The 26,920-nt window shown below is 38.2% G+C and overlaps 2 protein-coding genes across 10 annotated transcripts in view; both read right to left on the minus strand.

Moving 5' to 3' along the window:
• PAPLN (papilin, proteoglycan like sulfated glycoprotein) overlaps nt 1–2,462 on the minus strand; it is a 71,547-nt gene extending 69,085 nt beyond the window's left edge. For all 4 annotated transcript variants that reach the window (XM_040558458.1, XM_040558456.1, XM_040558455.1 and 1 more), the window contains exon 1: nt 2,335–2,462. The gene's annotated coding sequence lies outside the window, so the exon portion shown is untranslated. The remainder of the gene's footprint in view (nt 1–2,334) is intronic.
• On the minus strand, nt 1,677–25,597 carry PSEN1 (presenilin 1). 6 transcript variants are annotated; one of them, XM_040558484.1, is made up of 11 exons: nt 25,517–25,597; nt 23,003–23,146; nt 17,877–18,130; nt 16,651–16,792; nt 14,826–14,893; nt 12,836–13,056; nt 10,522–10,620; nt 9,023–9,109; nt 7,991–8,158; nt 6,121–6,239; nt 1,677–4,059 (listed from the first exon to the last, which is right to left on the minus strand). In XM_040558484.1, the coding sequence occupies exons 2-11, from the start codon at nt 23,084–23,086 to the stop codon at nt 3,949–3,951; spliced, it is 1,353 nt and encodes a 450-aa protein (XP_040414418.1). In that variant the 5' UTR covers nt 23,087–23,146; nt 25,517–25,597; the 3' UTR covers nt 1,677–3,948. The 6 variants fall into 6 exon arrangements, with proteins under 6 accessions (XP_040414418.1, XP_040414415.1, XP_040414414.1 ...); XM_040558481.1 differs by having other exon boundaries at nt 1,677–5,811; XM_040558480.1 differs by lacking the exon at nt 25,517–25,597 and adding an exon at nt 25,161–25,351.
• Nucleotides 25,598–26,920: the final 1,323 nt, after the last annotated feature.

The raw sequence follows: 26,920 nt of genomic DNA on the forward strand, positions 1-26,920 counted from the left end.
TGTTTTGTATCATCTGCTAACCTGCTGAGGGTGCACTCCATTCCATTGTCCAGATCATTAATACAGACGTTTAACAGTACTGACCCCTGTATCAAGCCCTGGGTTATACCATCAGTGACTTACCTCCAGTTGGCTTTGTGCTGCTGATCGCACCCCTCTGGACCTGGATGTTCTGCCAGTTTTCAGTCCATCTCACTATCCACTTACCTAAACCACTGTCTGCTTGCCTGGTGATGATGTTATGGGAATACAGCATCAAAAGCTTTACTGAAGTCAAAGCTAACAACATGAACTGCTCTCCCATCATCCAGCAGCTAGCCACCACGCTGTAGAAGGCAATGACATTACTCAAGCAACATTTGTCCTTTGAAGTCCATACTAACTACTCCCAGTCAACTTCTTGCCCTTCGAGTGTTTGGAAATGCTTTACAAAATCATTTTCTCCATCACCTTCCCAGGGACTGAGGAGAGGCTGACTGGCCTGTAGCTCATCAAATCTTCCCTCTTGCCCTTGTTGAAGATAGAATTGATATTTGCTGTCTCCAGTCTTCAGGAACCTCTTCCAGCTGCCAAGACAATTCCAAGACTATAGAGTGGCCTTGCAGTGATGTCAGCCAGCTCCCTCAGCATTCCTGCATGCAACCTGCCAGGCCTCAGACTGCACATCCAGTAACTGGTCCTCCTCCTCCACCGACTGTAGGTCTACCTTCTTCCAGACTTTCCCTGTGGTCTCAGTGGCATGGGATTCCTTAAGGCCAGTCTTACCAACAAAGACTGAAGCAAAGGCATTGACGCGGCCATCTTGGTGTCATTTGTCACTAGTTCCCCACACCCATTCATCATGGGGCCCACCTCTTTTCCCTTTCAGTCTTTCTTATGCTGTTACTTACATAGCTGTAGAATCCTTCCTTGTTGCCTGTCACATTTCTTGCCAGATTCAACTCCAGATCAGCCTTGGCTTTCTTAACCCTATTGCTGCAAGACCAGAGAGCAACTCTGTGCTCCTCCTGGGTCATCTGCCCCTGCTTCCACTTCTTGTACACTTCCTTTTTATGTTTCAGTTCAGTTAGGAGCTCCTTGCTCATCCCTGCAGGCCTCCTGTGCTTGATTTTCTGCTTTTCAAGATGGACCTTGAGGTCTTCCATGCTGATCTTCTACACAGAGACAAGGCAATCCCCCAGAGAAATATTTTCAACAGTGGTCAGTCAGCTATGACAAATTTAACTTTGTAGTGAGTATTTCTCCAAAAGAAAACAAAAAATTCTTCTAAGGTAAAGAACTTTTTCCTATAGCGTTGGTATGAAATCAGCACTGAAATAACAATACAGTTCATGAAGTGTTTTCTGTCTGAAAAACCTATGCATTTTCCTAGGTAACACTACGTTTCATTGTGCAAGGTAGTGTTTGAATATAATCTCATACAGCTTTTTCATGCCTTAATTATAACTTATGGCTGCTTTTGCAACAGGTTTTGACCAACTCTTTTAACTTGAAAATTAGCATTTAGCAGGAAGTACTTCTATAGAAATCAGTTTTAAAAAGATATTCCACTGGGAGATAAAGAAGCTACCTAACTGTATTAAGACAGAAATCTTACTTCTTAAATGGTTACAGCATTTAGGCCTCTAATAGCATTAAATGATGGCTTTAAAATAATATAGTAAAATCAAGGTAAGTCAAGATCCATGCAATTTTTATTTTAATAATTAGACAAATACAGGAAATTTTGCAATAATCTATCAAAAATTTATCTTATCAAGAACCGGAAAGGTGTTTAAAAAACATTCACATTCAATTCAGATTATGTACAAACCAGTGTTTGTAAAAATGAAAACTGCAAATGCTTTGAGTGTAAAAGAATTCCATTCTAGCTCATGTTTCAGTGCTCCCAATGACTATGTTACCACTGAGATGCAATCACAGTGCAGACATGTTCCACAGTCTTTTATACTCATTTCCAATAACATCACTACCAAAAGTAATACTTTTTTTTTAATAAAGCATTTTGAGAAGTTTCTTCATACAGTACCGTCCACCCAAAATATACTCCAGCATATTTAATTCTTCACTGCAATAACGGCAGAACAGTTGTTATCTAAAGGTCCAGAGTGCATACAATATTTATCACTATAAGTACAGGTATGTATCTATATATCCAAGAAGCACCAGTCTCCTATGCCTGAAAAAGCCAGAGTCTGCTTTGTACCTTGAGGAGATCAGCCATTTTTATTGGAGCACAGCCCTTGAATATTTGGTTCAAAGTAAAAATTATCTGCCTAGTCAGAACTATTCTGAATGTGTTGCAATATACAAGTGCATACCTTCCAGACTCACCTCACATTGATCACACTTGAATTTGAGTGCCACCTTAATAACCATACTTAGATATGACAGTGTCATACACCTTTGCTACCAGGAACAGTTTCTGGGGATCTCTTGTGGGTTTTTTTGCTGTATTAAATCCTCAACACTAAAAAAGGAGAAATTAAAGCAGTTGGTTTTTTTGGTCAAATCTGTAACTCAGTACTATGTTTTTTTTATTTGCAGAAGCGTAGCTAAAGGAGACTAATCATTAATTTAAGCTGAAAGGGGAGAGAAAGCTATCAAGATAGCCAGTTTCAAAGTATGACTACTGAAAGAAGTCACACAACAGTTACCAGTTAGTCTACCTGGGGCACAAAAGAGATGAATCTAGCTACTGGGGCTACGCAATAGTTCACTGAGAGCTGCAGCCTAATGTGCTGTCATCAACATACTAATTTAATAATAGAGAAAAACCCTCTCAAAAAATGCAGACTACATATATCAGAACTCTTTCATTTAAACCAAGCTAACCAAGTTGAAATGGTTCACAACCTCAAATTAGATAGGTGTTTTAAGACAAAGGAGAGAGAAGTTATACAACCTTCACACTTACGTAGAAACAATCCAAATGCAAACAATCACTTTTCTTAAGTGCACCTTATGGACCCAAGTACTTGAGATGATCTTTAGTTGCAAGATCTCGTTTGGAACACAAGGTACCAGGACTCAGTATAAGAGGATGAAAGTGTCAACCATTTTTTGATGTTGCTGTTTTTGAAGGTGTACATAAGACTTGCTAATAAGCCGTGTACTGTAACATACATTGGCCTTGGCTTGAATAGCAGATTTCCCTTTTTAATTTGAAATTCAAATACATAAACTTGAACAACAGTTTCTGTAAAAACACATTTTCTAGTCTCCAGCACTGTAATGTCACACTAGCTCAGAAATTAAAATTTCAGGATAGGAAAAACAGTTCTAGGGAGAGGAAGACTGTAATTTAGCATTTGAAGAGTCTGAGCTCTTCCTTGGGTTGTACATCTAACTCCCATTCAAGTATGTGGGAAGGCCTTTGCATACTTCTGTGGATTCTAAAGCAACTCTTACCGGAGTCAGTACTCCAATGGTACATATTTAAGCCATAAAAACAAACAGCGAAGACAACTGCTGCGTTTCAACAACAACTCTTAACTGAGACTTGTCTCAGATATGCAAACAGATGCTAGTGGTGTTGACTCTTAGCAAACCTATTCTATACAATAAAATTAGTTAGGATCCCCAATAAAACATACAAGGGAAATTTTCTTAGATAAAATGCTTGGGAAAAGAACAAATTACAATAGTATAAAAAAACCTCGGAGTCTCAGTAAGTGGAAAAAAAGCCTGTTTTAAGTCAGGCTTCATTTCAGCAAAACATGGAATAGTGATTTATGTTAGAAAACACAAGCAAGTTTGCTTTGAAAAGTCAGTGTAAGGAATTTTGATATGGTTACTTTATTAACGCTATCCATGATGAATAAGCACACAAATGAGATGAATAAAAGTACTTTAGAGGAGACAACAATATATTTTATGCAAACATAAGCGCTAACATTACAGTTAGCAACTCATACTGAATGAGACAGATGTTTTTGTCAAGGACAATCAAAGAAAGCAAACCTTTCTTGGTTTTAAAACAAATTTATACATCACAGTCTTTCTTCCCTTACATGGGCAATGGTTGGCGAGCATCTGTGGTGTCTCCGTCCTTTGAATCTATAGGCACAGAAAAAAGGGCAAAAAGAGTTTGGGTCGGGATTTTGACAGTTGTCCTACTCGGCAAGGACTCCAGTATCAAGATGCAAGTAAAACGGAATGCCCATCAAGAGTATCCATCCCCTACGCTTCCCTCAGAAAAGACTTGTACAGAGTTAAGAGCCTACAGCAAAAACAATGTAATCTCATACAAATCTCATTTCCAAGCAATTACGCATAAATAAGTTCTTTCAAATGAAGAACAAAATAGAGTTTAGCAGTTTGAAGGTTAGAATCAATTCTTTATCTTGTAAGAAAGAAGTTCAAGATCTTGTTTCTTCTTTTCAGTGATTTTGAGTTGTATTTCATTTCTCCAGTCTTCTGTTCCTCACAGGAGAGGTAATTAAATTGAAGAGGGCCACAGATCTTTTTCCTTTGTAACATTAAGTAATATCTCACCTAAATTCAGTAGCCACACCAAAAAAAAAAAATCCCTGCTTAGGTCTTAGATGGTTGAAAGACCAACACTTCAGGTCAACAGAACTGAAAAGCAAATTTTTGAAGAGAAAAATTTCAGTGAAACATTACAAGTGCTACCGATAGTACTTCAGCCTCTAGATCTGGCAGGCTAAAATCCATCTGGGACTGTTGTGAATGTCTACTTATTTATGAAAACTTCAACAAAATGAATATATAGTAATAATGCAGTCTATGCTGTTAGTGGCTGTTCTCAAATGCAGGGTTTGAAGTGGTGTTCTAACAAAACCATTTGCAAGAGCACAAACAGTAAGACCTAAAACTGCCTTTTAGTGTAGTTTACCAACCTTTTAGAATCTTAGGTCCGAATTGGGACTTCATGATCCCTTATGCCATGTAATTCAGTCCAAGCCTAAGTAGCTACATAAACTGGAGTAGGTGCACAGAAGGTGCACTCCATGCTTGAGAATACCAAGTATTAAAAGTCAGAAGAGGCTCTAGTTCCAGTGTGGAAAAAAAAGCTTTTAAACTGACTAAACCAAGCACACTCAGGCACAGAGGCTATGAAGTGGTAGAGCACTCTGTAAGAGTGACAGTACTTTCTCCCTTTGTTGAATTGCTACAAAGTCCTTTTTCCTTACACAACGCAGAGTCATACTCAGCTGTCAAAAGAATCACTGTTGAAGAAGTTTGGATTGGGTTCTCTCTCTTCAAATGGCTTACAGGGACAAGTTCCATTTGATTTGTCAGCTTCCTCTGTCAACACGAAGGAAATCCTGAGCACCCTTAATGCTTCGAAATAATCAACCTGTGCTAAGAGATCACATTGCTGGTGGAAGCGTTAGCAATTTTCACACAGGTGGTCCTTACCAGAGGTATGTATATCAGATTACCCCTGATATAACAGCACACAATTTAGGTCAGCCATCAGGAAGAAACCACTTTCAAACAGGAAAATTCACATGGTGCCCAGTGCAGCAGTTGTCTCAGAAAAAAAAAAATGGAGGAAGCTGTAATGATTCAGGCTTGGAATCTTGAGTATTAAGCTTCAGTTTCACTTGAAAACTGAGGGAAAAAGTATTTCCTCCTCCCAGATTTGCTACAAATACAAATATCCATAGAATGTGAGCATCAAGTGTGCTAGATATAAAACTGATGGAATGCTAGCTGGTCCATAAAGGGCTGCACCAAGTTATCTGTAGCAAAGTAAAAAACTAGCCCAAAAGTTATGGAGATTGGAAGAGCTGGTAAGGCCTTCTTAAAGATGGCAAGAAGCAGAAGTGTAAGGCACAGACCCTGAGGGGAAAAAAAAAAAAAAAAGATAGGGAGAAATTATGGAACTCCGACATGCAAAAGATTATAATATATAAGCACTAATCCCACAGAAATACAAGGAATTTTAATGCCTTCCTAAATTAAAAGGTGTGATGGATGCACAGCCAATGCGAATCACAGCTGAAACTCTCATCAGTTTTTAGTCAGACCATCAAATAAACAAATTCCAAATTAAAAAACAAACAAACAAAAAATCCCAGCAGTTATGACTATGATTCTGTCCCTGATGAACATAAGAAATGATCGCTATCATCTTGTCATTATACTTACAATTAATATGGCTACAAAACATGCTAAAGTTGTATTCCAGTCCCCACTTGCTGTTGCTGAGGCTTTGCCAACCAGGACACTGTAGAAAATGAAGTCTCCTAAACCAAGTTTTACTCCTCCTGCAAAAGTGAATGTATGGCAGAATTAAGCATCACACAATCTAATATTGTCAAGTATCAGTAACTGTCAGAGAATAAGACAGATCTACGTTAAGTACCCAAACTTACTAATAAAAAAAAAAAAATTTCAAAAATAATACCACTCCTGAATCAAGTGATAAAGAAAAACTCTTATGAAACAAGGTGGCTGAGGAACATTAAACCACTTAATTTATCCTGTAATAAGATTTTTTCTGTATTCCTAGTCTACTGTAAATACAAATGCAGTATATACAAACTCAGAACTTTTTATTACATTTTGTAGGGTTCTCTTTCCCACTTCAGATTGTTGTGTCATAGTCCTTCCGCAGAACATGGAAATATAATTCCTTCAAGCTGGTCATTAGAGGGGGAAAACAAATGAGTCACTTGCAGATTATGTTTTGTTTGTCCGTTAGAAATCTATATCCAGCAAAATACTCCACCTCCTTACCAATTCTCCTACAGAAGTCTTACTAAGGTAGTTCTAAAAAGCACTTGCATAAAATTACAGAGCAAATTAGAGCCAAAAAGGACACATTTAGTCTAAGATATGAGTCTTACTAAAACTCATGAGCGAATGTGTTATTTTTTAAATAGTAATTGCCACCATAGCAACAACTCTGAAAGCACAATATTCAATTATTTCTGTAAACAAAAGAATGATGATTTCCTGAACACCACTTCAGTTTCTGAGCTTTCAGTCCAAGATATTAAGCTAGAGAGGGCAAACATCAGGTCACCAGCTGTTTTCATTTAGCCTATCATTTGCTTTGTCACCTGATTACAGTCCAGCCCCAAACTCACTCTTTAGAGTGCTGCACGGAACTCAGCATCAAAGCAGAGGGTTATGTCTGGTTGATCATTTAATAAACAAACAAATGCAATCCTACTCTCTTTCAGCAGGCCTCCAATATCCATTTTGTGACAGTGCATTCACTAAAAGCTGTTAAGAAATACAATACTGTTTAATTGCTGAAACAAATTTGGAATTTTTGAGGTAAATTCAAAAATTGAAGTTTTCTTAAAGTAGATGCCTATATTTTTAAACAAAGAAACACCTAGGAATCAGAGGAAGCAGGAGCACCTGCTAAATATGGCAGCATCACATAAGGAGAACAGTTCATTAGACAGGCAGATCGTAATTTATTTAGAGCTCTTCAAATCTAATGCCAGCTTAAACTCGAACTGGAAATCATAAGTCTGTTAAAACCAGTATCTGAGTATTGATGTCACGTGTGCTCCAAAGATACCGAACTTCAGCAAGGTGCTGGAGAAAAATACTCAAGCCGGTGGCATTCTGAATTCATTTCAGTCCCCAAACTGGTCTTTAAACACTGCTTTGTCCAGAGTGGACTGTAGTCATTTACTCTTGAAGCAAAAAACATTAATGACTGCATTTACACAGCCCCAGATCCAAAAGGGCTGATAGATGCCAGAACATTGCATGAAACAGACAGAAGCTAATGCAACTGACTGCATAATGGTCTGAAAACAGCTTGGCAGTTTGTGCAGTTAAAGTTTTGAACCTACATATCAAATGGGAGATCAATTTGGCCAATATTACTCTTGCAACAAAACCAAAACCTATTTCTGTAAAGCATGTCAGTATTGATCAAGAGTACTCTTCAGCTTGCTCTTAGCTCACAGCATAGCGTATCTGTGCAGCCAGAATGACTAAGATTAACTAGCTTCAGACTTATTGAGTCTTTCAAAGAGTACTCCATACTCACGTTCTTCAGGGTCTTCACTGGTTTGAGAGTTACTGGGTAAAGCCTGAACAGCAGCTCGTGATTCAGGCGTTGATTCAATGGGTCCTATTCTATTGTCTCTTTGTTGCTGCCATTCCTGACTAAAGCCACCATCATCTGGTTCAGCATCTTCATTCTGAGTCTGGTTTGCTGGAATAATAAAGGCATTTAAAATATTTAAAATCTACTTTAAAAAAATACATCTTCTAACAAATGACACTCTCTCCACATATAACATCATAGAAGAGTGATAGAAAAAGGTATTCTGTACTATTTAGCAACATCTAATATTGGCACACACCATTACAAGAGATTCTCACTTACCATTTTAATACTTTTTTTAAACACTTGGGAGTCAACATGCACTCTGCAGTTGCTGCAACTACATGTTGCACTCAAGTCCTAGTATTCAAGAGTACCTTGATGAAACAGAATGGTGTGGTGACCTAATTTAAAGATTTAACTCCCATCTAGTATTAGCTCATCTAGTCAGAAAATTATTGATAGTTTAATTTTCCAGTAAAACAGAAAATTTTATTGAAAATTACATATTATACATACACCCCCTCCAAGCATGGCAAATTCAGAAACTCTGCTCTTCTGAGATATATATGTAAACAAACAAAACCATATTTTTAAACACTAGCTGCATAGCTAAGAGGGCTAGACACATTTCCATGTGATACCAATATAAATGTGAGTTGACATTATATAACATTAACCCAATTTGACAACCAATTGAGCTCAGTCAATAGTTGTCTACCAAGAGTCATTTCACCACCAATATCCTGTATTCCAGAATAATGAATGCAAGAACACTAATTGCACAGTGAGGAATTCTTTTCAGTCTCCATGGATTTTTTTCAGTCATCTTTCCTAATAAGGTTTATACTCTTTCACTCTTCTACAGTAGCCCGTACACTTAAAAAGCTAAAAAAACATGTTTTCATAAACATGTATTCCAATAAAATGACAATTATGAAAAAAAAAAAAGCTTGTCAAAGAAAAACTTACCTTGTTTATCATAGGTGGAGTTTTTAGAAGCTTTCCTTTGGGCTTCTGGATCTTCCTCAGCCATGTTCACCAGCCATACCATTGTTGCTGTTAAAAACAAACAGCATAGCTAATGTTATCTTCAAATGCATGCAATTCTGAGCTAGTGTTGGCATCAATCCATTATTTTTATGTTCTTTCTGTACAGCTATCTTTCGCATGAGGCAATTTTACTCTCATTAAATCACAGTAATATCTGGAACACAGCCAGTACCAGCTACAACATGCACATACAGAATTTGATGAACACGAGTTTTATTTTTATTGGATGTTGGAAAAAATGGCAGCAGCTGTGTGTAGCTTTAGAGAAATTACTTCTACATATGAAGCCCACTCTGAAAGTCTGAATCAATGATTTCTTTACTTTTTTTCCATTAAGCAGTTCTTTTACCTACAAGTGAAAAGGTCTATTAAGACTGGTGCAAAGGTAACTTCAAATGAGAGGCAGCATCTGCATCAAAGTTAATTGTTCTGTGTCCCCCACCACCACCACAAAGAATTCTCCAGTCTTGAGATAATTAAATGTTGTCACACTTAAATGGTATATTTTAATTCAATTTGTGGTTTCTCAGCATTAGCCTCTCCTCCCTCAAAAAAGACAGTCAAGCAACTACGAGTAGTATCAGTAAAACATAGCAAGAGTGAAAGATAAAGAAGACCCTGCCCTTTCTCCACTGTAATCTTATCCCCTAAGAGTTGTGGAGTCTGCAACACGACATACTTCATTCTTTCAGACACAGGCCTTTCCTCAGCACCAGTAGCATAATGATTTATGATTAACCCATTTCACTGTTATCCATGTGTTTCTAACTAGCTACATGGAACTTCGGTAATTGCACAAGGCAATTTTACTCTCCTTAAAACAAAGCCAGTACCAGCTACAACATGCATATACAAAATTTGATGAACACAAGTTTTATTCTTGTGGAATTCTAGAATTTTATTCTAGTGGAATTATCTACTGATTGATACACAGGTCATAACAGCAACATGCATTCAGTAGGTTATTTTTTGCAACTGAAAGAAGAAACATATCAAAAAAAGACAAGCCCTGGAGAAAATAGTTCTGCAAATGAATCTCTTCGTGGCAATTTCTCCCTTTCCTTTCAGTAACACTGAATATTTAAGGATATTTAAGCATAGAAAGCTGATAAGTATTTTCTGAAAAAGTATTCCTTTTGAAATGCTTGATTCACAGCCTAATGACATTTGCTTTGGTGTATTACCATTTTTTTTTCTGTTCCTATTTTGTAAGAACAAAACATGCTGGTTTTTATCTTGAAAATCTTAGCCAGAAGACGTTTCACATTTTTGGGTCAACAGCAAAAGGAAAACTGAGACCCAAATGAACAGACTGGGAATTCCAGCTGGCAAGCAACATGTTAAAAAAGAAAAATGAGAAAATCACTTCAGCTGAGTGGGTGATTGTAAGTTTAAAGTATTTAATAGAATATACTTACAGGAGTAAATAAGTGCTGGAAAGAGCGTTTCATTTCTCTCTTGAGCTGTTTCAACTAGCATACGAAGAGGACCTTTAGGACATAAGACAGCAACCAAATCTGGAAGGAAAAGTAAACAGATCTTATATCACTGTAGACATGCTTTGAAGAAGGTTTTTTTTTTTTTTATGTAACACTTGCAGAGACCAGTAATAAGGTAAAATGCTACCCTGAACAGAGACTTCTGAGAGAGACGCTAATCAGTCACAGGTCAGTATCCTATAGAAAGTTAAATTTTTCCCTCAATCTGACTTTTAGACCAAGTGTTTAAGCATACATATGTCATTGCAGACCACTGTTACTCTTCAGACCCTTTCTTCAGCTCTCTTTTCAGCTCTTTTCTCCCTTCCTAACTGCATGGCAATATGTTACCAACACCTGAATATCCACCTAGTCTTACATCTTGCACACCTATAATGCCTGGAGACCAGGCAGACAAAGACTACCATATAAAACTTAAGGTGATAAATTAATTTATCTGGTCCTGTTCGTGTCCTCTGGGTATGCTGACCTTTTCTTAAATAGTTGGTCTTTCTCCCAAGTAGTAAGTAGTTCAGTGGCATACTGAAATCTAGAAGCCACACTACAGACATTTAGTTTGATATTTCATTACATGCAAGTCCTCATGAGCTTGGATCACCTCAACAAGCCTCAGCATTTTCTTCCAAGACAGAACACACTTTTGCAGACCACAAAACTCTGAACTAATCTTCTTCAGGCCAAATAAAAAAACACCACCTTATCACGGAACTTTATTACTCCATCACCCTCCATGAAGTTTACAGATAAAATTCATTGAGGAGAAGATTAAGTATTTCAGTTTCTTAGAATGTATAACTTGACAATATTGGCTTCAGTAATCATGAGGAACACTCAAAAATATCACTGCTGTGATGCTCATTCTTTGATTTTCAAAGGCTTTCTCTGCAAGAAAGTTTACCAACTTTAAGAAAGCATACAACAAACAGCCATTTGCACAATTTCATTACTTCAATCAGATGCGTACTAATCAGAGGAGGAAATTTAGGGAGTCTTACACCAACAGTATGAAACCAAGAACTTATTAATATTTGTAGTTGTAGAACCGATTTTACATATTATTGTAATATACAAATAATAAAATATAAAGTTCCTCGCTTAAGATGTTATGCAACTGCAAATGTTGCTGTGTCGCTATGTCAACTTGCAAGTTGAAAGAAAAATAATTCACAAAAAATAGTATTCAGTTTACACACTGGAAATAACCAAGCTTACTTTCTATTGCCAAAGATTTTTCTTAACCCAAGTTTAATGCTAAAACAAATTGTAAGACAACAGGTAAGTGGGGCTTACATAACTTCTGTGGATTAGAATCAACTGCCGATTTATTCCCACTCAAAGAAAAAATGTGAGTGTGAGAGTGAAAAGGAAAAAACCTGGCATATGAAGCTTGGCAGAAAAAAAAGCTGTGTTTGCATAGATGAGAGATGTTGAAAGCACATTTAGTATAACAAAAAACAAAACCAGCAGCTTTTTTCAAGTGTCCAGTGCCCTCTAAAGCTCTATGAAAAAACTACATCTGGATACCTGTATTTCAGTCACTATTCTGAAAGAAAAATCAATATGCAATAATTCAGATTAATTTTATTTTTGTTTTAAGAACAAGGAAACAGATCTCTAAATTATAACCTTCTATACGGAAAATGACTGAGCATTCTGAAAATGAATAAAAATTGCCTTGAATCCTGCCTTGATTCGTACTCATTATTAGACATGGATCACGGTAAGGGTGTTATGTCTTCAAATTTGAAGTAATTTGTAGGCTGGGCAGACCTACACAGGACTGTACCCAAAGAACAAAGTCCTAAGTTCTGAACATACACTGTATGTAGGTTTCCAAGGATTCTTGAGGAAAATGGGAAGCACAAAGTCTCTCCACATTCATAGAAGAGATCAAGACGGCAACATAGGTCTCTTATCTCCTCCTTTCTTGAATTACTTCAATTCTAACCTTTCTTCCTCCCCAAAGAATCTAGAAAGCCCAGAAATGGCAAAGGAAGATGGCATCACACAGTCACACAATGTACTTAGCTGCAGGTCACTTATTTTAGTTTAGGTAATTATCCTATTTCTGAATCTGTAATCACCTTATCCACTACTTTGTATGACCTCCCCCCCCCCACACACACACACTTCTTTTTTTAAGGTCTAGTCAGACCAGTGGAAAACAAGTAATCAGGAAACAGAAGAAATTCCTGCCATAATTTCTGTTACTAGAGCTTGCCCCAGACCTTACCATACACTGAAATGACAGCCAGGATAAGCCACGCAGTCCATTCAGGAAGATACTTAATGAACACCAACGCCATGAGAGCGCTTATCATAATGAGATATGCCTGCTGGAGCCGGAGCGGGCCCTTCCAATGAATACAAATCATTCCCACAACACCGAAGTTCCAGATCATGAGTGCTACCGTAATGTAGTCCATGGCAACGTTATACGTCTTAAAAACCTCGCTAAAGGGAAAAAAAAAAAAAAAAAAAAAAAAAAAGAAAACAACTATGGACTGCATTTGCTTAAAACAATGGAAACAAGTCACAGATGCAACCTTCAGATTTATTTTTTTTTTTTTTACATCTTACTGCTCAATGTAGTGGCCCAAATGTAAAGTTTATCTCCAATCAGTATTTAATTAAAAAAACTGTTCACAAAGGAGACAGTTTTACTGATGTTTACTTCATACTAACTATTTCATCCTTGTGCAAATTTTTATTTGCATTGTCAATCTAATCAGAAATTGACAGGAGAGGACATTACTGTGTAAACAGTCATTTTTATCATGTTCATGATTTCTAAAAGTCAGAATAAAAATTCGTGAGGTTATAAAGAATCTTTAAAGCCATACAAACAGATCTTTCCTTACTTACCTGTATCCCATGGAATGGAAACACTTCGCTAATTCCTAAGTATAATATATATCATCATTCTATTCTATTCTTTGACAAAAACAGTGAAGCAAAACCCTTGCTTTTAGGATAAACCATGCCACTCTGTCACACCAATATTATAAACCAGTTAAGACCTTCAGTAAGTAATAAACCAAAACAGAGAAATATGTTGTCACCAAGACACAGGTGATTTTCACTGACCCAAGGGAGAAGTGGTTGCAATGGCTGTTTGCAAATTCTGCTACTACCACCTCATCAAGCCACCAAGAACCTTGCATAATTTGCATGATGCTTTCCTCCAGGAAATTTTTCTTACCTAGCCATTAGCTAGCCTTTGAGATGTACAGTGTTAGCATGATGGCCCTTATTGCCATCACCTATAATTGGTCTACAAACTCCCCCCTCACTGGTCCTCTGCAAAAGGAAACCAGAAGCACTGTGAGGTGGCAGAGACAGATGAAGGAAAGCAGAGGGCCAGAAAAGCCCTCAGTCCCTCTGCTATTACATGCTCACTGGAGAGTGCGAGCGCCAACACAAACCCAAAGGAAGTGAGCCTAGCAACTTGCCTCCACCCAGTCTACACTGCCTTTGAGCAGCACACATTGCCTGGTTACTGAAGTTAGAGGAAAGTCTTAAGGTTAGAAGAAAACACTAACCAAAAAAAGCACCATAGGCCACTTCTGGTAAAAATTGGTGACTGAAAGAACCCCATTTTCTATCCCTGGAGACCAAATTAAAAAAGATTCCTCTAAGAGAAGTGTATCTGTTATCAAGTGGTACAAAAATACATGCGCTACAATAATTTCGCTGCATAACTCTAGTTACAAGCCCTGGTCAGGTTGCTTGTTTTAGAGAACTCTGAGTAATATGTACAACTTTTCTTTAAGTCTGGCTATTGGCATGTTTCAGAATTTGAAAAAGAACACTAAAACATGTAGTGGAGGTATATTCTGGTGTCAGAGAGGATTCTTTTCAGTTGATTCTTTTCTACTCCCATACAAACAGCCTTTGCATATAAAGCCCACCTCCAAAGCCACGATGTAAACAGCTGCTCTTCAGTCATATGGTTATGAAAAATTATATCAGAAGTTGTGCTAACAGTATATGCTACTCTGTGGAAGATGCCTTATTTCTGGGATGAGTATGCCATGGGCAGTACACTATCAGATGCACTACTAACCCATAAACCTCTCTATGAAACTATATAAAACTAAAAATTCTACCTCACTAGCAATAGCTTACTCGGTATCATCTTTGTTAAGATTCAAGGGCTAGTTCTAAAACAAACACAAATAACATCATACATGAAAAATAACATTAATGCTTAGTTCTCTTACCCCAGGTAGATGAATGAAAAAAAGAAGAGCAGCAAAAGAGAAGAAATGATAAGCCAACCATGGATCACCTGGAAAAACAGATATCAACACAGACTTTATTTAAGGTTTCATATTTTAAAGTTAATATCTACTTAAATGTGCTTTAAATGCTACTTTCCCTTTTGATTAAAGTGGGAAAATTGATACTCAGATCCCTCTCTCTTTGGTTGTTGCTAAGTTCAAATTTAGCACAGCTTATACACTTACGGATTTTAAGTGCTTTGTGGTCTTTCACCAGAGGTTCTACAGAATGCAAACTATTTTTTGTGTATTTTTAGGGCACTTTGAAAACAATGGCATTGTAACATGGCAGAAATATACAGCATTAACACAGATGGAAAACATGGTTCATTTCTGTGCTAATAAAACCACTGCTCTCATTCCACACAATTTTCAGAACACAGTTACAGCATTAAATATTAAAACATAGAAAATCTTCAGTGTTTATCTACTAGAATTATAAATTCACTGATGAATGACTACATTAGGATTTCTATATCCTCTACCAATAATCTTTACACATAATCCCTTTAATTTAATATGACAAAATTGCACAGGTAACTAGATTTTACAGCATTCTGGTATAAAAACATACCCTTTTAGCAATTTTAAAAATAAAAATGTAATGGTTTCTTTTAATTAGCATAAAATATAACTACAAGAAATTCTGTTGTTTAATCATGCTAATTTTTAAGTACAGTGATTATTTTTCTAAAAAGAATCTCCCATGCTTTGTGAGGTCAAGAGGGAAGCCATAAGTGTGAAAAACTTATAAATATAAACAAATATAAATTAAATATAAACAAATTTGATGCTTTCAGCACCTGAGGAGAACTGAGTAGCAGCCAAGGAACTGAGCTGAAGCACATCAGTTATCTGACTTTGTTAGAATGATCAAACCTGACAATTTATAAAGAAAACATAGTCGATTCAGAGTTAATACCATACTGTGATAAGAGTGTACTTTAAGGTACAGAGTACCATTATTCTAGGCCATATACAGATTCAGGCAAAAATCACTGCCCCAGTCATTCCACAGAAACTGTACAGGGGTTTCACCCACAGCCACGAAAGACATTTTCCCACTCTTGAAAGAAAAAAAAAGGTTTGTGCCGGTGCATGGATCCCACAGCCTGCTTTATTACTATTAAACAGATTCACTGTACACAGGGAAATTCTGTTATGTCAAGCTTTATCAAATTGGTCATTAAGACCAAAAGACAACCACAAATTCTCATGAATAGCTCCCAGGTAGGTGACATTGCAATTATTTATTCTAAGCCTGGACTTGCCTAGGTTACATCATTATATGATTGAAGTCTTTCACAAAAGAGCCTTTGAGTCTCTGTGTTTGCCATAAGGATATCACCTAGCATGTACAGCCATGCACACATCAGTCTTGGGAGACTTCTATACTTGCGGGTAGAGTGGGGGAGAGCAGAGCCCTTGAAGAGCCCCTGAAGCCTTGAACAGCTTTCTAGTTGTAGGACTATGCCTGTGCTTTGTATTGTTGACCACAGGAAGACTTCAGTACATAGCACATTTCAAAGGAATAAGAAGCAATGCCACCCTAATTCTAGCTGATAAAACAGCCAGCAGTGTTAGCATGGGGTTACTGTCTCCCTATTTTGTGAAAGAAATAGAAGCTACAAATTTGAAACACTTAAAATCACCGATCCTGCAACTTTTTCTCACTCATCCTTGATAATCCTTCATTTTGTTCCATCCTTGATAATCAGTACTAATAAATAAAACTAGCACAATTACTCAAGTCAATTACACTCACCTTGTAGCACCTGTATTTGTAAAGCACAACCAGGAGTATGGTCATGACAATGATGACACTGATCATGATAGCAGCATTGAGAATTGAATTCAGGGCCCGTTGTCCAATTGTCTCTGTCTCTTCTGTGAAGGGAGTGTAGATGCTAAAACAACAAAGAGTCAACTGAAATGCCACTGTAGAGTCCACAAATGTTTGTGATATGCAAGGCCAACATGAAATGAAATTGCAGTAATCTTTCAATTCAGAGATATAAAAGTGACAGCTATTTTCTACTTAGCCAAAACCTGAAAGGCAGCACAGTATCCTACCAGACAAACTTTAATAAAAAATTATTATTCTTCCTTAGAAGACCTGCATTTCCTATATTCTTAGATTACAGCTATTTTCCACTTTGTAAAACAAACAACAAAGAAATCTTGGTTGTTTGATGAACTTGCTCACATGCTATGACTCAGTCTTAGACTATTATTGCAGCTAGACCTTTATAATCACACCATCTAGTGGATTTACAATGAAGTGTCCCCCAGTGATTCCAACAAAAACAGTGCATGAGCTCAACTTTCTTACAGCAATAAAACAAGCTGGGGAGAAAAAACCACTTCATTACACGACAGGAAAAAAAGAAAATACTTACCATAAATCAAATCCCAAGAAAAATCATTTTTGATCAACAACTTTGTTTCATCAAAACACAAAGTTCCTTTTCACTACCGTTTTATGACATTCTTACATTACACAAACATTTCAAGGCCAAACACACTTTGAACCATTTTGTCTAAATGTTTTTATGGGGGTACATTTAGACTGATTTGCTTCAGGTTCTGACAGGCTCAGTGTTCTTTCTTTGTCTCCTTTCTCCTAAATCAGCTTTCATTGATATTGTTATTTTTTGGCAATATTAGTATCTTGCCAAAAATATTTTGATTGAATTTATTTTATGAATACCAGAGAGCACACAGTGTTAAAGCGAGGATCAGGATTTGAATCAAGTAGTAACAAGTAAGATGTCATCCAGACTGGCTGTCAGACATAAAACGAATGTGAATAGTACCATGACGGAGACTTTGGTTTCCGAAGTAATAAAATAAAGCTATCTTTGGGCTGGTGAAGGGGAAAAGGGAGACGAGGAAGTTCACTGTTTCAATTAAAATCCTGAAGAAATGGAGATTAAAGAAAATGATCTAAGTGGGTCCATTGAAAAGACAGGCGAAAAATTTGATACATACAGCTGTCCATCCTTGCGTGTATAAAAGCTGACAGACTTGATGGTTGCAACAACGACCACCATGCAAAGTGTGACAGGTACAAACAACATAATCACATGTTTTGCCCCATATTTCAGTGTCAGCTCCTCATCTTCTTCTTCATCTTCCACCACCTGCTGAATGTTGTTCTGTGGCTGTCCATTGGTTTCAGACCCAGGATTGTCATTTCTTCTGCGCTCACTGTTATCATGACGCCGTCTTTCACTGTTATCATTCTGCAATATATAAAACACTTTCATCAGAAACCATCCATAATCATATTCTTGTGTATTAAGATGGTCTTGAGGGGGGCATGTGTAAGGTAATATTTACTGTCAAAAACATTTTTCACACTGAGGACCTGAACAGGAGTCATTAATTGTTTCACATAGTCATCAAAAGAGTAGGAGCACAGGGTTATGTTAGAAACATTTATATTAAAAACAGCAGCAGGCTGTTAGATGCAACCAACATTGCTATGCCATCTTTTCTACAAACAGAAGAAAAAGCTAAGTAAAAAAAGACAGCTTATTCTCTTTGTCCAAACTACAGTTGATACAGGGGTGCATGATAGTAGATTACTCATAGCTTGACAATTAACTGTCTCCTTCCAGAAATAATGCCAGAGACATTTATTAGCCTAATTCCCTGAAAATCCAAAGAATATTTCTATTTTCCTTACCATGTTACTCCCACTACAGTATGCTAACTAGAATATATATTAAAATTGAGTTTCACCAAGTATTGTTCACACATTTTTAGCAAGAAGAATGACATAGAAACAGTGATCAAACTCAGATAATTCTCACTCGTTACACTGAGACTTGATCTTAAAGTTTTACTGTGATGAGTTAAGCATGCAGATTCCTCTTCTCCTCTCTCAAGGATGCTACAGCCACGTCCTTTTGCTGATGCTGAAGAAATTCCACCACCCCTGTCAACAAATATAAAAGAGGCTCCTGGCCTTCCTGATACTAAGTGAAACATCAAGGCTATAATTCAAACACAAGGATAGAGGTAGATTTTCCATATCTCCCTCAAAGGAATTAAGATTAACCACAAGCAAAAACAATCTAGGAACTCAGCTTTTACAAAATTATGAGCTAAAATACTGTCTATGAGTAAATGATCAAGCCTGCATTCTATAACAGGGGGCATTTAACATTTTGTGTTGTGTGCACATATAGAGAACATAGCAGCAGAATAAGCTACGTTTCACCTGGACTGGACCACATAGCAACAGAATTATTTTATGTTTCTCAGTCACTCTAAACAAGCCACAAAATGCAAAAGTTTATACAGATTAGTCTTTTTTTCCCCACTCTATTATCATGTCCAAGTCAATGCTGTACTGTTCCCCTTCACTCCACCCAAGGGGGTCAACATAAATGAGACATCCTGGACATCAGGAAGAGGTTCTTCACCAAGAGGGTGGTTGCACACTGGAACAGGCTCCCCAGTGAAGTAGTCACTGCACCAAGTCTGTCTGAATTTAAGAAGTGATTGGACTGTGCACTTAGTCACATGGTCTAAAATTTTGGGTAGACCTGTGCGGTGCCAGAAGTTTGACTTGATGATCCTTATGGGTCCCTCGGGAATATTCTATGATTCTATGAGATGTAATACAAAGACTTAATTCATTGCAAAAAGAATCTTAGGACTTCAGAATTACTTCCTTTACAAACAGTTCAGCTTGAGTAAGTGCACTAGAACAGCTTAATATTGGCAAGTACAATAAACTGTAATGCCTTAAAATACCACTTAGTAAAATTGCTTTAGACATTGGAAAAGACATTAAAAATAACCGAATGTATTTCTACTTGAGCACTGTTACACAGGTTTGGTTTTTTTCCTTAAACATGCTACGTTAAAGTCCCATTACCTGTTCTTAATAGCATTTTCAAACATAACTGCTAGCCTGTTTCCAATTAACTCACTGAAGTTTTTTGATAAATTCATAGTCATTTTGGAGATTCTTTATACAGAATTGTCTCAGCCCCACCCTCAGAAAAGATAAGACATTAAACACACAGTCAGGAACTCATAGTTTCAAAAGCACTTAAGTGATTAAGGAGTACAAGTCCCTGGACTTCGAACTGCAAACACTGACACTGCTAAAATCCTGGTTGATGCTTTACAGCTTCCCTAACTCATGAAAAAGCTACTTTCACACAACTTTACACACTACCAATAAATACCAAACCCTTTACCTATTTACTTCTTTCTTTGTGGTATCCTCAGAATCAGGTTCAGTAGGGTTTCAAGAACTGTCCTCTAAGAAAATTTGCTTCTTTTTTTTTTTTTTTTTTTTTTTTACTTTTTCAAAGAGGAAACTGAGTATAGGGGGAAGAAAAAAAAATCTAAAATTGTCTTAAGCAAATAAGAATAGCAGGCAACCAGATTTTTAGAATTCAATTTTAGCCTTAAATTGAATTTAGTATGATATACTTAATACATGCCCTAAGAAAGAATTCAGATTCAAGATTATTTCTTACTAAATGAAAGATTCATTATAAATTACTTGGTGTATTTTGTATAAAGTCCTCACATACAATTACCGAAAGCCAGATAGAAACAGGAATATTGGAGAATGCAGTGTTCTGAAACTTTAATTATTCTGTAAAGGCTGCATGCATCTGGACTTCTTTCTGTACACATTATAGCTCAAATGTAACATTTTTCACTTTCTTAGTGAAGGCGCTCCATTTCCTCTCAGCCTACAAGACAACAATAAGCTTATCTATCTAAACTGCCTAAGATGACCATAAGTAACATTACACAAGAGATTATGAGAATCTTACAACAGTTCACAAGTAAAGCAGACCTAGTACGTAGGTTTCTGCACACTTGTGGAACATTTTGCTCTTTCTCTGTGGTAAAAGCAGTTCTACATGAGGGAGCACTTACCCCTCTCAGGCACAGAAATACAAAAACTAAAATCAAAATCTACAATTTTGCAATGAAAACATAAAAACACCCAAAGAAAAAGCCTGATTAACTAAGCACATCACTACAGACAAACTGCAAAATTTAACACAAAGAAAAACTGAAGAAATTAGACCAGTGTGTGCCACTCTTTTTCCTGCACTAGTTAGGAACAAAGACACAATCACAAAATGTCTTTACATATTAAAGCACAGTGCATGAAAATCAGAACAGCATCAAGAAATACTGTAAGATATTGTAAGAATTAATCTCTCACTCACTTAAAAATAGAAAAAAGTTGTACTGTCAGTCTAGCGAATTAAAGTGTAGCTAAACGTGACATGCATGTGCCCCTCTGCTTAAAAGAACAAAGTACACTCATATCCTACCTGATCAGTATTAAAGAGAGCAGAGGCCATGGACTCTTGCTGAAGTGGAAGCAAAGGAACAGACTCTTCACTTTCCTCAGACATAGTTAAAAGTGAAAATTCTGAAGCTAAAAAGTCAGTAACACCTGTTGTAACACCGTAAGCAAACGTAAGTTATGAACTACGCGCTTTCAGGTGAATAAGCAACATCAAAAGCAACTGATAGGTTTCTTTCCTATCAGGAAAATAGTTAATAGCAAACCCAGAGCAAAGCCCCTGAATCAACAGATAAAAAAACCCAGCATATTTGATAAAATATTTTTACCTATTGAATGCAAATTGATGCATTATTAGCAGACCCTGACAGTGGGCATAGGCTTCTTCGTCAGTTCTCACATACAACATTTATGTTTAAAGGTTGTTATACAGTGACAGGGCACTGAAGACTGGGCTGAACTCTTGGTATGTAACCAGAAGAGACTGCAAACCATACTAGTGATTAGTGATTTCTCATGCTGAGTGCTAGCTGACAGAAGCTAGGTATTACCTAAGCAGGAAAGAATCTTCATACCCCTGTACAAAAACAGCGGACATATGTAGGGGAGAAGAATCACTACACCTAAGTATAGAAGCTACCCCTAGAATTACACTTGAAAGAAAAAGCAGTAGTACAGTCTGTCAGTGAGAAGTAAATAAAACAGTCTGTCCCCCATTGCTGGGAAGTAGCACCGGTAAGCTTTCTGCAAGGACAGTGAGCCCAGAGCTAATCATAGAGCTCTGCCTTTTCAATCCGGCAGAAGCGTTCAATAAAGGTTAATCTCCCACCTGTCCAAGATGAAACTTTTTTCATTCCCTCTGAAGTAAAAGCATAAAGTATGCAGCAGGAAAGCTTCCACTTTTTTTTATTTTTAGCAACAGTTTCTATAATCAGTAAGGTCTTAAATCAGTCTAACTTCTAAATTCCAAAGATAATTTTCAAATGTTCTGTATTTTTGCTTTTTAGCAGAATGTTGACCTGAGATAAATACAAGAATTTTTCAAAATTCTATTTAACCTGTTGGATTGCATAGTGGAATTAGAACAGGGATCAAAACATTGTCTTCAATCACTGCTATAAACACAGCTACTAGTGGCTCAATCTCCCAGGATCATTTCTATGTCATAAGGAAACCTGATACTCAACAGTTATTACAGGAACAAAGAACTGGGCATGACAAATCCAAGAGCCTGAGCACCACACCCAAGTAGACCAACTAAACTTGGTTTTATCAAAACACAAGTGCTAAAATAAGCATAGTATTAGCAATAATTACACAATTACCTCTTTCTAAGGAATGATTTAGGGTTTGGGTTTTTATTCAAAATTAGGACAAGACAGTGCTGCTCCTTCTGCACAGGAGTAGTACGCTGGTAACAACAACGACAAAACCCAAGCTCTACCTAGACTGAAGTTAACTCCATGACTGAACCCCCTGAATCAAGCAGACCATGGCCGGAGTTCAAAAAATCACCTGGAAATCAAAGTTTGTTATGGGACTATCCCACCTCATTTTTTTTTTTTTTTTTAATTTTTTTCTAGAGGGCCTAGTCACTCCAGCATCCCTTTAAACAGGGAGAAGTCTACCCATATATAAAAATGAGTTTAGGATATTAGATAATTTACAGAGTATTTCTTTCAGCACTGCTTATCACAACAGTCAGATGGAGAAATCTACTCCTGAACAGATTTCTATAGTTCTGAAGTGTATTTTCATCCACGCTGGTTATTCATCCCAATTTAACTGCTATCGGGTAAGAAAATTGTTTATTACATACGGTGTTGCTGAGGTGGTTATCAGGGAAGTTTTCTGTCAGCTGCCCATGCTGAAACTGGGGTAAATGTGCAGACAGTTCTGTCATTGAGGCTGTCCTCTGGAAATCACTTGTTTCTACACAAAATGGATCTTTCCTCTTGAGATGCTGGAAGGAAAAATATGTGTGAATAGTCTTTTTTCTTTTATGAGCAAATTCGCTATCCCCTCCCTACCCCAATTCTTAGAGTTCACACAGATAGATAACCAAAGATAACCATTTTCTCTCTTCACAATGATACCAAACTGTATCACGTGTTTACTGAGAGGTCATAACAGGGATTTTCCAGCACAAAAATAAGAGTGTCTGGGTGTTATCAAAATAGTTCATCAACCACGGAAGTCAGTCAGCAACAAACCAAAGATTCAAACAGTTCTCCATTCTGTCTTGAGCAATAAATGAGAAGTACTGTGCACTTGCTCAGAGCACACTTTGTATGTCTTTATCTCAGAGTCCAATTGCTCCAAGTCATTCATTTTTGGATGAACAAGCACAATCTTCAAGCAAGAATGATCAAGTTACACTTGATCGTTTAAAATCTGGACATGACACATGCTTACCACTGTAATACCCAAAAAGGGACCTAGAGCTATACAAAACAGTATTTCAGCTGAGCCTCAAGAACTAATATGCATTCCCCTGGCAGTAGGTTTTATGTATGAGCTAAATGTACCTAAAATTCCTTATGCTTTAATAGCTTCAAGTGTCCTTACACAAAAAAGTTGCTTAATAATATTTTCCTAAGCAAATATGAATAAACCAGAACGAAGCAGCTGCTCTGTAACAAAGGAGAACAAACAATTATAGGAGAAAAAGGAAGAAGAATGATGTAAGCGCAGGTTTCAGAAAAAAAAAGTAGTTTAAAGGAACAATGAGTAGGCCTGCATAAATCACTGGCTTGGTAGCACAAAACGCAGCGAACTGAATTAACAGCCACTGCTGCTAAGAGGGAAGTGCCAGTCCCCACTTCCACGCCAAGATGCTCCTGCTCCTACCTTGTGCCAACTCCAGCACTCATCAGTCCTCTTTGTAGTACGTTTAACTCAATAAAATGGAAGAAAGCAAACCCAGGAAAAGAACACAATCTTCTTGTGCTGTTGTACATTCAACCAGTGTTTGGAGGGATCTAAAAAAACATATTAATGAAGGACATGCAGACACTGCACAAAGCAAGGCCTCTCACTTTTGACAGCAACAAGCCACGAGACAGCATCTTACTTAAAACAGGAGATAAGCTCAGTTTCATACATACAAAGATGCAGAAGCTGTTTCTTCACTGACAAATAAGTAAGTCTCTTACAAGATTAGTTTGCAGTGCTTACTAACTTCTGCAGGGATGCAGCTTACGCTGAAGGGCCATTAGGAGGCAACACCAATTTAACAGGTCTAGTGGGAGCATCCTACCCGTCTGGAAAGGCAACATAGCATTCGCTAGGAGAATGGCTCTCTTCTGTGCTTCTAATTAAAAACAGAACGTCTAGTTTAAAACATAATGAAATGTAAGACTAAAAGAAAATAAATAGGTATTATGTTGCTCTTATTTTAAAGTTTTTGCTCTAATCCTTTAGTTGGACTACAGAACATACACGATGCTGCTTTAAGGCTGCCATCTGTGAAAACCCTCAGTGACAGGGCAGCTACAGAGAAAAAAGTTCAAGTATTTTTTATCCATATGTGGATTAGCAAAATGAGACTTCCCCACAGCATCATATCAAAATCCTAAATAAACTGGGCAAAAAAAAAATCGAAAAAGAAAACAACAAGAAATGCCACAACAAGATCCTGCTTAAAGGCCAGTAAAGAAAACCACCACAAACCCATCCAATGAAACCAGGAACTGAGGGGCTGAGAGAAAGTGAGGAACGCCTGAGGTAACTGACACGACAGGGACACTGCAGCTTCAATAGCAGTGTCTTAGAGGTATCAAAAATTATAGTGTGCTAAAATGATCCCTTTTTAAAACTCAAGAACTCAGAAATTGCATTCAGGACATCTTCAAACACTTTTTTTTTTTTTTTAAATGAATGAATGCCCCCAAGTTTGAAATTTAACTATGAACGAACAAAACCTACAAACAAGCTGCGCGTAAGCAGGAGCAAATCGAGTTTTTAACGACCTTTACCTCAGAAGAGACTCTCAAAAACATTTAATTCTCTAACGAAGCTGTGATTTAAAAACAGCCTGCCTAAAGAAGTTCCTTCTCGCTTCCCTTCCCTTTCCCAGCGCCGCGGTTTCCCCGTGCTCATCACCCCCAGCCGCCGGCGGCCCCTCAAGCCGGGGCAGGAGCAGCACCAGCCGCCAACCGCTCGGGGGCCACCGCCCCCCTTCTCGCCTCCCGGCACGCAACAGGCGGCCGTGAGGGGCCTCCCGAGCCGGCCCCGGCCCAACAGCCCCCGACGTACGCGAGCCCCGGCAGCCGCCCCGCTCCCCTCCCGCCTCTCGCCGCTGCCCCGACCCCGTCCCCGCCGCCGGCCGCACCTGGAGGGCGCCGCTCCCCCGCGGGCCCCGCCACCGGCTCCTCGCCGCCCCGCAGCCCGGCCCCGCTCGCTTCCGGCCCAGGCGCCGCCTTTCGCCGCCACCTCACGTCCGCCGCCCCAGGGCCGCAGCGCCGCGGCCCGCCCGCACCGGGGGAGCCGCTGGCTGAGGGGCGGCCTCGCGCCGCGACTGCGTCTGGACGCTGAGGGGAGTTCGGGCCGAGCCCGCCGGGCCCCGGGCGGCAGCAGCTAGGGCTGGCGGTCCTGCCCCTCCGGCTGGGCTTGTTTTCCTCACGGTGCGCAGGGTGCGTCCGTGCATTAATTCCTCTTCGAGGAGGCTACAGCTCAGCTTGATTGCCCAGTGCAAGCTTGGCCCTCGTGATCACGGGATGCAAATAAACGGGAGGTTCAAGGGAGAATCCCCCCCCCCAGCACCCAGTCAAGTCATAAGCTAGGGAGGCTGTTTTTAGTATGCTCCCACAATAAAAGCATTATGAAAAAAAATGTACTTTGCACCTCAAAATACAAACACTAGTTTATTTCGTTTAAGCTACATGTCATCTTTTCCACGAAGGCAGCAGTAGAGTTGTGACTCACTCATGGAAGAAACAGACATCTCCAACCTTGAAACTTACCTTGCTGTCCCTGGAACTTGACAAGTAATCCACACCTCATTTTTGGATACACATAACCTCACTGAGTGACTAACACATATAGGAAATGCTATGACCTGCGTAATCACTCCAAATGTAAAAGAGTAATATCTATCAAGAGACCATGGTGAATTGTGCATGTTTAAAACTGCTGTATTATTCAACCACATTCGGGGAAGATCTACAGGAAAATGAGGTGGCAAAAGCATCGCACATTAGAATTGTGCAATACTATCCCTTAACTGAATACTGAATAAAACTTCCAACTTCAACAAAAATATCGTGGGCATTCAACTGCACCACACAAGTCTGTTTGTTATTAATATTGTTTAGACCTAAGATGAAATGCCTACTACCAACACCTTACATTGGTTATGCTACATGACTACATACTAATTTGTAAGTTTGCATGTATGACATCCTATGCTCCTGCATAGGAAAATATACAGAATATTGAGAAGTGTGACCCCAGTGTAAGCCAAGAGCTTCCCATTGTAAGTGTATCCACCTACAAGCAAGCTATGCTCCTGTAATCAGCTATCTAGCAACTCCATTTAATAAAGGGATAAAAAAAATAAATCCAATTCTTCTCTCTCTTAGTAATAGGAAAGTACTAGTAGTGAGAAATAGAAATTAAATGGGAAACTAAACTTAGGGTTTGGGGCCTTCCCCCTGCCCACATTTAGAGCCACAATGGTCTAGCTAGATGATTTTTACTGCAGGCTCCTGTTCAGAGAGAAGACAGGAAGCCCTAA

This window comes from Cygnus olor, chromosome 5, assembly GCF_009769625.2.
Source record: "Cygnus olor isolate bCygOlo1 chromosome 5, bCygOlo1.pri.v2, whole genome shotgun sequence".
In the NCBI taxonomy this organism is placed as follows: Eukaryota; Metazoa; Chordata; class Aves; order Anseriformes; family Anatidae; genus Cygnus; species Cygnus olor.